This window comes from Jaculus jaculus, chromosome 19, assembly GCF_020740685.1.
Source record: "Jaculus jaculus isolate mJacJac1 chromosome 19, mJacJac1.mat.Y.cur, whole genome shotgun sequence".
NCBI classification, from domain to species: Eukaryota; Metazoa; Chordata; class Mammalia; order Rodentia; family Dipodidae; genus Jaculus; species Jaculus jaculus.
The window spans coordinates 17719713-17731879 of record NC_059120.1 but is presented as its reverse complement, the minus strand read 5'-3'; the positions used below and the strand labels follow the sequence as shown (position 1 = coordinate 17731879).

Below are 12167 nucleotides of genomic sequence, written 5' to 3'. Positions count from 1 at the left end.
GAGAGCTCCTGCCACATGGAAGGCAGGAGGGGGTAGGGAGCTTGTGGGAATAGGGGTCAGGCTCCCCTGCCCCACCTCAGTCCAGCAGGACCGAGGTGAGCAGGGCTTATCAGAGCAGAGACCTGAAAGTTTAAGAGAGGTGAAAGCCAAAAACTGTGCCCTCCCGGTAAGGATTTCCTTATAATCCTATTGTGGTGGGCTCTACCCTCAGGCTCAGGTGAGCCCGAGAGAGAGCTGATTGGAGTGGGCTAGGGGCTGGCTCTGGAGTAGGGGCGGGAGAGGTGGCTGGATGTGTGGATGAGATGCTGAACTGCTGCGGTTCAGTTGCAGCCATCAGGGACGGCGTTCCCTCTGTGGGCCTCTCTCTCCACGGGCTCCCTAACTCCCGCTCAGTAGTGGGTTCATCACCTCTCTGGTCATCTTACAGACTTGGACTTAACAAGTCCCATTGTACCCCAGCAAAAAACAATGTTGTTTTATTATTGCCATTGTTGTTACCACCAGGTAAATCATTTTTACAGAACATCTTATTTGTTTATTTGTTTATTGGAGAGATAGAGACAGAGAGAAAGAGGCAGAGGCAGAGTGAGGATGTGAGCACCAGGGCCTCCTGCCACTGCACAGGAACTCCGGATGCGTGCGCATCTGGCTTTACGTGGGTCCTGGGAACTCGAACCCAAGCATCAGGTTTTGCAAGTGCTTTTAACCGCTAAGCTCTCTCTCCGGCCCCGCTCTTTTCAGTCTGGTTGTTCGTGACTCTTTCTGTCTGTCACACTAGATGTAAACGTTTACATATAACTGATTCTTCCAGTAACCAGTGGGATTTAATGTAGGTTCACGGGAATTCAACTGTAATTTCCCAAGTGACTTCTTGGCCCGTTTCTTTCCGTGTTTGACCTCTGTTGATCGTGGCAGTGAACTGAGCAGTGCCTAACATCATGTTTCTTCATTTCTCAATCTCAACCCCTAGGAAGCCTTGGCTCAAGCATTCTGGATTGACATCAAGCGCATGGGTGACCCAGAGTGTTACTTTAATTCTTTGCCAAAAGAATTGGAAGCTAAGAGAGACCGGATGGTGGATTTGCTAGAAAGTGTCGGCCTGAGACCCATCGTGCCCGATGGGGGGTACTTCATCATTGCCAACGTGTCTTCACTAGGTTCGTAAGGTCTCTGTGTCTCAAACGTGGGGAAGCATGGGCATTGTAGGAAAAGGCACAGTAGCAAAGGATCCGAGTTTTCACAGTATCAGCATTTTCTATAGCTGGGCGTGGTGGTGCATGTCTTGAATCCAGCATTCGGGAGGTGGATCGCCATGAGTTCGAGGCCACCCTGAGGCTACATAGTGAATTCCAGATCAGCCTGAGCTAGAGTGAGAGCCTACCTCAAAAAAAAAAAAAACAAAAAACCAAAGAAGAAGAAAAATCCTGCAGTCATCTTTTCTTTTAAGAACTGTGCCTGGAAGGTGACTGGTGCTAGGTGGGCGTGGAGCCAGTGCTGTTCTGGGTGTTCTGCTGCACGTAGAACTTGCCGTCATCCTGAGCCAGTGCATAATTTAAAGCCTGTACACGGCAGCTTTTCATTTATACCAAATTTTAGAACACCAGGAAGAAAGCCGAGCATGGTGGTGCACGGCTTTATCCCAGCACTTGGGAGGCAGAGGTAAGAGGATTGCCATGAGTTTGAGACCAGTCTGGGACTACAAAGTAAGTTCCAGGTCAGCCTGGGCTAGAGTGAGACTCTACCTCAATAAGAAAGGAAGGAAGAGTTGGAGAGATGGCTTAGCGGTTAAGCACCTGTGAAGCCTAAGGACCCCGGTTCGAGGCTCGATTCCCCAGGACCTATGTTAGCCAGATGCACAAGGGGCGCACGCGTCTGGAGTTCGTTTGCACTGGCTGGAGGCCCTGGCGCGCCCATTCTCTCTCTCTCTCTCTCTCTCTCTGCCTCTTTCTTTCTCTGTCTGTCGCTATCAAATAAATACATAAAAATAAACAAAAAAATTTTTAAAAAAAAAGAAAGGAAGGAAGGAAGGGAGGGAGGGGAGAGAGAAAGGGAAGGAAGATTGAAATAAATCTTCATTTTATAAACAAAACAGTGATTATATTTTAGGTTTATTTTTATTTATTAGAGAGAGAGAGAAAAAAAGAGAGAGAGAGATTGTGCACACCAGGGCTGCCAGCCGCTACAAATAAACTCCAGATGCACGTGCCACCTTGTACAATCGAGATAGCCAGGTGTGGTGGTGCACACACTTACAATCCTAGCACCTGGGAAGCTGAGGTAGGATTGCCGTCAGTGTAAGGCCAGCCTGGGCTGCAATGTGAAACCCTGTCTCAAATAAAAGGGAACCAGGTGTGGTGGTACATGCCTTTAATGCCAGCAATGGGGAGGTTGAGGTAGGAGGATCTCCATGAATTCAAGGCCATCCTGGGGCTACAAAGTAAGTTCCAGGCCAGCCTGGGCTAGAGTAAGACCCTGCCTCAATACAAAAAAAAAATCCTTTCATATAAATGGAGAGGTTTCTCAGTGGTTAAAGTCATTTGCTTGCAAAGCCTACCATCCCAGGTTCAGTTCCCCAGTACCCACATACAGCCAGATGCCCAAAGTGTGTCATGTGTTTAGAGGTCATCTGCAATGATTTGAGGTCCTATTGCACCCATTGTAGTGTCTGTCTTTCTCTCTCATACACAAACAAATAAATAAAATAAAAATATTTTTTAAAAAGAAAATAGGAATGAAGGAAAAACTAATTGTTATTTCCTCTTACAATGAGCAAAATGGTTGACTAGTTAGTATTTATTGAGAAATAGTAGGTCTTCTGTTAAGAGCTTTATAAATACCACATTCTCAAGAAAACCACAGGAGATCCTTCTTGCTAATAGTTGAACAATCAAGCGATCTCCAGAAGGCAGTCTATTGATAGTAGCCGACTAGGTTCTAAGCCTGGAGATCCGGGCCCTAACCACTGAACTGCCCACGGCCCGCCAGTCACCTTCCCAAACCAGTGATCTTCTAGAACTCAACAGGGATTGAACATTTGGTAGATGAAATGACAGTACGGAGGTGTTTTGTTGGTGGTGGTGGTGGTGTTTTTTCTGTTTTGTTAGCTGGTGAGGTAAGATTGAAAATTCTGGAGGAGACAGTGGGAGCAGAAAAGCCGTCCGCCATCTCCTACGTTGCTCAGCTGTGTTGAGACAAAGCTTCGTTCCTTGGGACATCTCTGGCTCTGGTGCTTCCGTAGGCCTATGCAGCTTGCGCTTCAAACTAAGCTTTAAGAGCCAAACCAAAATCCAGTAAAAAAAAAAAAAAAAAGAAGATAATTCCTTCAATGTGTTTTTGGCAGTGCTTAAATTTCACCCATTACTGTCACCATCAACATTTGTTGTTTTGAGGCCTCCTAAAAGGTCTGCAATAAGTTTGCAATAATATGAACGGTAGATGGCTGAAACTGAATGCCAGGGAAATATCCTGCCTGGACTATAAAGCAAGACTGACAGAAGAGAAAGGAATAGGAATACAAATTTGAAGTTGTTTTCCCTGATTAAAATTTTCAAGAGAGCCTGATCCATGGCAGCAAGAGATAACATTTAAAGATCTGCAGACCTTTTCTTTTTATGAATATTTAGTCATTCAACAAGTATACGTTTCATTACTTACATGCTGGATACTCACCTACCTACATGTCAGGAATATAATAGGCTTCAAAGAAGTCACCAACCTCCTTCATGGGGCTTAAAACCTCATCTCCTAGGAGAGAGAACAGTTCCTAGTGGGTGCAGATACAGTGGCTGTTTCCTTCATGATCGCCCTAGAGTCTCCTTTCTAGATTAGAACAACTCTCCTCTTCCCTCCTCATCCTGCCTCTTCCTTGTGCCAGCAGCCCAGTGTGAGAGGGTGCCACCCTAGGAGATCCGTGACTCTCATCCTTGAATTCCTCACCTGACAGCTCACCGTGCAGTGTGAATGTCCAGCATAGTCTGTGAATGTCCTCTGAGAAAGTTCTAGACTACACCTGTTTAAATCTGGAGAACATTCTGATATTCTCAACAGGCTTAAGTGAAATACATACTTGAGAGAGAGAGTGCATGGGCATGTCAGGGTCTCTTGCCACTGCAAACTCCACCTTGGGCGTCTGGCTCCGCATGGGTCCTGAGGAATTGAACCTGGGCCAGCAGGTTTTGCAGGCAAGCACCTCCAACCACTGAACCATCCCACCAGCCCTCCGATACAGTGCTTACGTCCGCTGTTATTCACTGCTGTCTTAGATGCTGACCTCTCTGATATGAAGAGCGATGACCCTTATGACTATAAGTTTGTGAAATGGATGACAAAAAATAAGGTAATACTGACTGACTTTGTAATACGGTGGGGGAGGGAGTGTTTTTTGTTTTTGTTTTTTTTCAAGGTAGGGTCTCACTCTAGCCCACGCTGACCTGGAACTCCGTAGGTCCAGGCTGGCCTTGAACTCATAGCTGTCCTCCTACCTCTACCTCCCAAGTACTGGGATTAAAGATGGCATCACCATGCCCGGCTCCTGTGTTGTGTTTTACGGTGAGCTTGGGAAGAAAACTTTGGATATGCTTTGAAAATGAAAACATTTAATTCTAGCTTCTTTATAACATGTCCCACTCACGGCGTTTCTCCTCGTGTGCCATCCTGTTTCTTTTTATAGAAACTGTCAGCCATCCCCGTGTCTGCTTTCTGTAACTCTGAGACAAAGGCGCAATTTGAAAAGTTTGTGCGGTTTTGCTTCATTAAAGTAAGTTCCCTGTTTCAAACAAAAATACATCTATGGTATCTTTTCAGTTTACAAGCACCTTCTTTTCCATTTCTTTTTTTTTAAATTCTTTATTTATTTATTTTGAGAGTGACAGACAGACAGAGAGAGAGAAAGAGGCAGATAGAGAGAGAGAGAGAATGGGCGCACCAGGGCTTCCAGCCTCTGCAAACAAACTCCAGGCGCATGCGCCCCCTTGTGCATCTGGCTAACGTGGGTCCTGGGGAGTCGAGCCTTGAACCGGGGTCATTAGGCTTCACAAGTAAGTGTTTAACTGCTAAGCCATCTCTCCAGCCCTTCTTTTCCATTTCTAAAAGTATATACTCTCACACATTTTTAAAAAATTGACTCGGTGCCATCCTTCTCCTCTTCTCCTTATCCTTTTTCTGAGACATTGTTTCACCCTGTAGCCTAGGGTGTTCTTGAACTCATGACCAACTTGCTGCCTCAGCCTTCCAAGCACTAAGATTATAGACAATTTATAACTTATAAAATATAATTTATAATTTATAAAAATTTGTTAATAAAAATTTGAAAAAAATAGTGTTCAAAGGATGGAGAGATATCTTAGCAGTTAAGGCAATTGTCTGCAAAGCCTAAGGACCCAGGTTCAAATCTCCAGGTCCCACGTAAGCCAAATGTACATGATAGCACATACATCTGGAGTTTGTTTGCAGTGGCTAGAGGCTCTGGAGTGCCCATTCTCACTGTCTCTTTCTCTGTGTCTGTAATAAATAAAAATAAATCTTAAAAAAAAGATTATAGATAAGAGCCATCCACCTTGTTTCAGCCTTCTTTTTTCTAAAATTTTTTTGTTTATTTTTATTTTTATTTATTTATTTGAGAGTGACAGGCAGAGAGAGAGAGAGGAGAGTGGGCACGCCAGGGCCTCCAGCCACTGCAAATGAACTCCAGACACATGCGCCCCTTGTGCATCTGGCTAACGTGGGTCCTGGAGAATCGAGCCTTGAACCGGGGTCCTTAGGCTTCACAGGCAAGTGCTTAACTGCTAAGCCATCTCTCCAGCCCGGTTTCAGCCTTCTTTGAGGGCAGACAACATAATCCACACACTCTACCATGTAATATATTAATTCCTATCATACAATAAAAAAAATTACTAGGAATGTGAAAACATAAGAAAATGTGACCCATCTTTTTTTTTTAAAGTAGTTAATAGAAATATACCTGAGGGTGACTCAGCTGTAGGGATTAGAGACATTGTAGAGAAGATATTACAGGACTGAGGAGATGGCTCAACATTTAAAGGCACTTGCTTGCAAAGCCTGCTGGCCCAGGTTTGACTCTCCAGTACCCACGTTAAGCCAGATGCACAAGGTGGTGCAAGTATCTGGAGTTCGTTTCCAGTAGCTGGAGGCCCTGGCCCACATTCTCTCTCTCTCTCTCTCTCTCTCTCTCTCTCTCTCTCTCTCTCTCTCTCATTCTCCCTCTCTCTCAAATAAATAAAGTATTTTAAAAAAGAAAAAGATCCAGGCATAGTGATTCACACATGGCTGAGGAAGACTGCCATGAGATCAAGGCCTGGCTGGGCTATGGAGTGAGGCTCTATCTAAAGGAAAGAAAATGTAAAAAGCCTCAGATATGTAAGGTAACATAAAGTGATGATATATGTGCCAAAAGATAATATAAATAATAGTAGACAGATTTTCTGTATCTTTGGTGAGAAGCAGCTTAGAAATCTCAGAAGCTCAGTGAGCTATAACAGGATAAAGAAAAGCAAACAAACTTCATAAGTGAGCTACTGAAAACCAAAGGTGAGGACCTGAAAAGCAGCCAGAGAATACCAACGAAAGTCCATCCCAGGCAGAGGCACCAAGACGGGAGTGCTAAAGAACCCGCCCAGAAACTGGAGACTTCTCAAAGATGGTGACCGCCTGTCATCACTGCTTCAAAATGCTGTTGCCACGGAAAACAGCTCGCTGACATCACAGTGCTCTGTGCATCAGCTGGCTCTGCCATAACCTAGTGAGAATTTCGTAAATGCTGTTTTCAGCTTAACTATGGGAGACCTGTTCACAACTGGTATTCTAGCAATGTAAATATTCAGTGGACTAAAATGCAGGAGAAGCACTAAGGCTCTTGAATTGCTAACCAACCGTGTTCATTGCTGCAACAGAACAGCGTAAGGAAGGAAGGGTTGGTTTTGCCTCAGAGTCTGAAGACAGTCTGTCTCGGTGGCCACAGGAGCTGGAGGAAGCTGGTCACATTGCTTCCCGCAGTCAGCAAGCAACTCTCTTTGTCCTGTTTCTTCAGTCCAGGATCCCGGCCTACGGAATGATCCCACCCACATTTAGAGTGGGTCTTCTCACCTTACTTAACCCAGTCTGAAAACTCCTTCACACAGACATGCCCAGAGGTTTGTCCCCTAGGTGATTCTAGAACATGTCAGAATGACAATATTGACCGCCACAACTAGTAATAGCTATATAATATTTCTTATGGACCTAAATATAGAAGTAAAAATGCATCCTCACTATATGGATGGGCTATAGAAGATAAACCTGGTTGCAAATACCATCTCCTGCCGGGCATGGTGGCGTACACCTTTAATCCCAGCACTCGGGAGGCAGAGGCAGGAGGATCACCATGAGTCCGAGGCCACCCTGAAGATTACGTAGTGAATTCCAGGTCAGCCTGAGCTAGAGTGAGACCCTACCATGGGGAAAAAAAAAAAAAAAAAAAAAAGACGAAGAAAAGAAAATACCATGTCCTGTAGTTAAATTGAATACAGGGGCTGGAGAGATTGCTTAGTGGTTAAGGCACTTGCCTACAAAGCCAAAGGACCCAGGTTCAATTCCCCAATACCCACATAAGCCAGATGCACAAGGTGGTGCATGCATCTGGAGTTCTTTTGCAGTGGCTGGAGGCTCTGGTGCATCCATTCTCTTTCTGTCTATCTCCTCCCTCTCTCTCTATCTCCCTATCTCTCTCTCCCCCCTTGCAAATAAATAAATAAAATAAAAAATAAATTGCATACAGTATTTACATTATTCTAACTAGGTTGTGGAAGAACAAGTTGGAACATAGAGGGCTGTGATGTCAGCGAGACCATTTTCCACATAGCTTAGCAGCTCAGGACTCTCAGATATCCGCTGTCTGTCCTCGGGACCACTGGGCTGAGAGATGCGGCTCATTGCTATAGCCTAGCATCAGGAGAACATCTTTCCACATATCACTAGCCTAGGAAAAGATCAAACCTAAAGCATAATTTCATGTTTTCTTTCTTTGTTTTTAAAGAGGCGGAGAATGGGCATTCCAGGACCTGTAGCCATGCAAACCAATGCCAGCCATATGTGCCACCTTGGATATCTGGCTTATGTGGGTGCTGGGGAATCGAACCTGAGTCCTTAGTCTTCCCAGGCAAGTGCCTTACCACTCAGCCATTTCTCCAGCCCTGAAGCGTCATTTCTACTGAATATCATGCTTGCACCATGATAAAGTCAGAAAAGCCCAAGTTGAATCAGAAGTCCAGGGACCGTGCTCATGAGTACGTCACTTACAACTGCAGAGCCCCCGGGCAAAGAGCGCAGTAACAGCAGACCAGCTGCCAAGCAGTCCACACTGCTCTGCCCTGTAAAGCAGCAAGCACAGCCCTGCCCTTTTCTCTTCTTGGAAATTATCCAGGACAATCGTAAAGCTATCTCCCCAATTCCCTGGTGTGTGAGGAGGGGTTGCCAGGTACAGAGAAGGGGATGACGGGGTGGGAGGAGAAAAATGCCTAGAACGGGGTTCGCTTCCACATCAGATCGCAGACAAAGCTCTCAGCTCGCAGGCCGTTGCCATGAACGGCGGCGCCCTGGCAGCAAGAAGAGCCAGAGCTAGAAGCGAGCGTGATCCTGCACGACGTGCGGACTGGAGATTTTGAAATTCGCCTTTGCGTTGTTTTTGCCAGAAGTTGTCTTGAGGCAATATGGAAGCAATATATTGTTAAATCATCTAATTAGTCCCCAGTTGGAAAGAAATGAAAGACTAAATCGTACAATAAAGTTGTATTAAAGTTTGCTGTGAGGACACAAAGTGGCCTGGGTATGTATCCATGACCTCACAGCGCCTGACACTACCTACACAAGACCATCATAATAGGAAGAAAAGATCATGACATCAAAATAAAAGAGAGGGCTGGAGAGATGGCTTAGCGGTTAAGCACTTGCCTGTGAAGCCTAAGGACCCCGGTTCAAGGCTCAGTTCCCCAGGATCGACGTTAGCCAGATGCACAAGGTGCACACGCATCTGTAGTTCATTTGCAGTGGCTGGAGGTCCTGACACACCCATTGTCTCTCTCTCTTTCCCTCCCTCTTTCTCCCTCTGTCGCTCTCAAATAAATAAATAAAAATAAAAATAATATTTAAAAAAAAAGAGACTGATTGAGAGGGAGAAGGGATATGATGGAGAGTGGCGGTTCAAAGGGGAAAGTGGGGGCGGGAGGGAATTACCATGGGATATTGTTTACAATCGTGGAAGTTGTTAATAAAAATTAATTAATTAATTAAAAATAAAGTTTGCTGTGAGCTGGGGAGAATTCCGGCTGTCTTCTAGCAGTGCCCCAGTTCCTCCTTAATGGATACGTGCAGCTCCATCTTCAAGCCATAGACAAAGGCCGCGGCAGCACACGCGTCACCCCGAGCAGTAGGAATAGCGTGTGCAGTGGAAATATGCCATCAAAAAATATTAATAATCAGGCTGGAAAGGTGGCTTAGCACTTAATGTGCTTGCCTGCAAAACCTAAGGACCCAGGTTCAATTCTCCAGGTCCCATGTAAGCCAGATACACAACATGGCACATGAGTCTGGAGTTCCCTTGCAGTGGCTAGAGGCTCCGGCATGCCCATTCTCACTCTTCTTCCTCTCTCTGTTTCTAATAAATAAATATAAATTAGGAAAAAAATAAAAATATTAATAATCAAAAGGGAATGAGCTAAGATCTTTAAAAGGACACTGTAAGGGAAGAGGAAAGTACAAGAATAGAGCAACTGTCAGAATGTTCACTGGGAAAATGTTGCCGTGAAGTAAGTAAAAACTGACCTGTGGGGCTGGAGAGAAGGCTGAACAGTTAAAGCACTTCTTGCAAAGGCTGGTGGCCTGGGTTCAGTTCCCCAGCACCCATGTAAAATCAGGTGCATAAAATGACACCTGCGTCTAGAATTCATTTCCAGTGGCAGGACGCCCCATGTGCCCTATGCTTTCTTTCTCTCTCACACAAGTAAATACATACATTTTTTTTTTAATAGAATGAAATTCAGGAAGGTTAGAATGAGACAAGTCGATTAAATGGATCCTGTCAGAGCTCAGATAAGAAGTTGAAGGCAAGGGACAACAGAGATGGCTTAGTGGTTAAGGCACTTGCCTGCAAAGCCAAAGGACCTCGGTTCAATTCCTTAGGACCCACATAAGCCAGATGCATAAGGAGGCACACGCATCTGGAGTTTGTTTGCAGTGGCTGTGTGCCCTGGAGCGCCCATTCTCTCCCTCCCTCCCTCCCTCTCTGTGTCTGCCTCTTTCTTCTCTCAAATAAATAAATATTTAAAAATATTTTTAGGGCTGGAGAGATGGCTTAGCGGTTAAGCGCTTGCCTGTGAAGCCTAAGGACCCCGGTTCAAGGCTCGGTTCCCCAGGTCCCACGTTAGCCAGATGCACAAGGGGGCGCACGCGTCTGGAGTTCGTTTGCAGAGGCTGGAAGCCCTGGCGCGCCCATTCTCTCTCTCTCCCTCTATCTGTCTTTCTCTCTGTCTCTGTCGCTCTCAAATAAATAAATAAATAAAAATATTAAAAAAATATATATATTTTTTTAAAACAAGAAGTTGAAGGGAAGAACAAAGCTGTTGGAAATTGTGGTAACATTGGAACAAGACATAGGACACTAAATACTTCTCTAAGCACATTCGAGATTGCAAATGCAAGTGAAAGAAAATAGAAAGGAGCAAAGGATCACATAATAACCTATGGGAAATGGAAGAAAACATGAAATATGTACAGTCTTTGAAAACAAACATAAATGTAGAACAAATGGAACCTAAAAGCATCATACATCTTTATTTTCAGAAACATTTCCATTTAAAAAGAGAGAGAAAGTACAAGCCTAAAGAATTTATTGTCACACAGTGATTCATCTTGTTTGATATATTGGATTTCAAAGAAAAGAAAAAAAAGTCTTTTGCACACTGGACAAGATGAAGGCCTGTGTGAGAATTGGGAGAAAACTGTTTTCCTCCAGCATCTGGCAGTGGAAGATATAGTAGAAACTGGTGGAAGTCTTAGAAGAAGTGGCACATCCAAACTCTTAATACCAGCACTCAGGAGGCAGAGGTAGGAGGATCACCTTGAGTTCAAGACCAGCTTGAGACTACATAGTGAATTTCAGGTCAGCCTGGGCTACAGCGAGACCTTACCTCATAAAAGAAAGGAAAATAAGAAGAAAAGAAAGAAACGCGAAAGATGAAGGCAAAAACATGGAGCTGGAAAAATGGCTGAGCAGTTAAGGAGCTTGCCTGAAAAGCCAAAGGACCTTGGATCGATTCCCCAGTAACCCACGTAAACCAGATGCACAAGGAGGTGCATATATATGTCTGGAGGTTGTTTACAGTGGCTGGAAGCCCTGGTGCACCCATACACACATTCTCTCTCTCTCTCTCTCCCTCTCTCTCTCTCTGCCTCTTTCCCTCTCTCCAATAAATGTTTTTTTTTTAAATAAAAAGAAGAAGTCAGGTGTGGTGATGCACGCCTTTAATCCCAGCACATGGGAGGCAGAGGTAGGATCGCCATGAGTTGAAGGCCACCCTAAGACAACATAGTGAATTCCAGGTCAGCCTGAGCTAGAGTGAAACCCTACCTTGGAAAAAAAGAAAAAGAAAAGAAGAGGCACATATCAAGGTAATGAAGATCTTTAAAAAAAAAAATGCTGAGTTCAGGGCAAAATAACCTTAACAATAGAACAACAAAAGCAGCCTTTACAATGCTAAGGATAGAATTCTGCATTGCTGTCAGACAGTAAGGGTTGCTTAGTCGACTACTCATTATGGGAGAAACAGTAATTAGAACTGCAATGAATTCTGCCCCCCCTTTAGATTGGCAGCAACTAAAACAACTGAAAAATTTCATAAAGCACTTACAAATGAGAGAATAATATGTAAAATCTCTTCAGTGGTTGATTCTGACATTTCTACCCAAATGTTTATTCACATATATCTAGACCCAACAATTCTGTCTCTAGGGGGTTTCCTCCCCCCACCCCTGTGGACATTTGGAATGGTTTGTGGTCAAAGATTTCCAATGAAGCATTGTTTATAGTTTCAAAAGATTGGGAAAAAAATTAAATAAACTATTTTGCCATCGGGGCTTCGTGGACAAATTAAATAGTAAAGTCGCATCAGAGTTCCCAT

The 12167-nt window shown here is 44.4% G+C and overlaps 1 protein-coding gene across 2 annotated transcripts in view; it reads left to right on the top strand.

The window, feature by feature from the left end:
• The window catches only part of Kyat3 (kynurenine aminotransferase 3), a 66776-nt gene that overhangs the window by 50284 nt on the left and 4325 nt on the right, over positions 1-12167 (top strand). For both annotated transcript variants that reach the window (XM_045138438.1, XM_045138439.1), the window contains 3 exons: positions 971-1157; positions 4263-4336; positions 4670-4756. In XM_045138438.1, coding sequence (XP_044994373.1) covers positions 971-1157; positions 4263-4336; positions 4670-4756 — 348 coding nt within the window. The remainder of the gene's footprint in view (positions 1-970; positions 1158-4262; positions 4337-4669; positions 4757-12167) is intronic.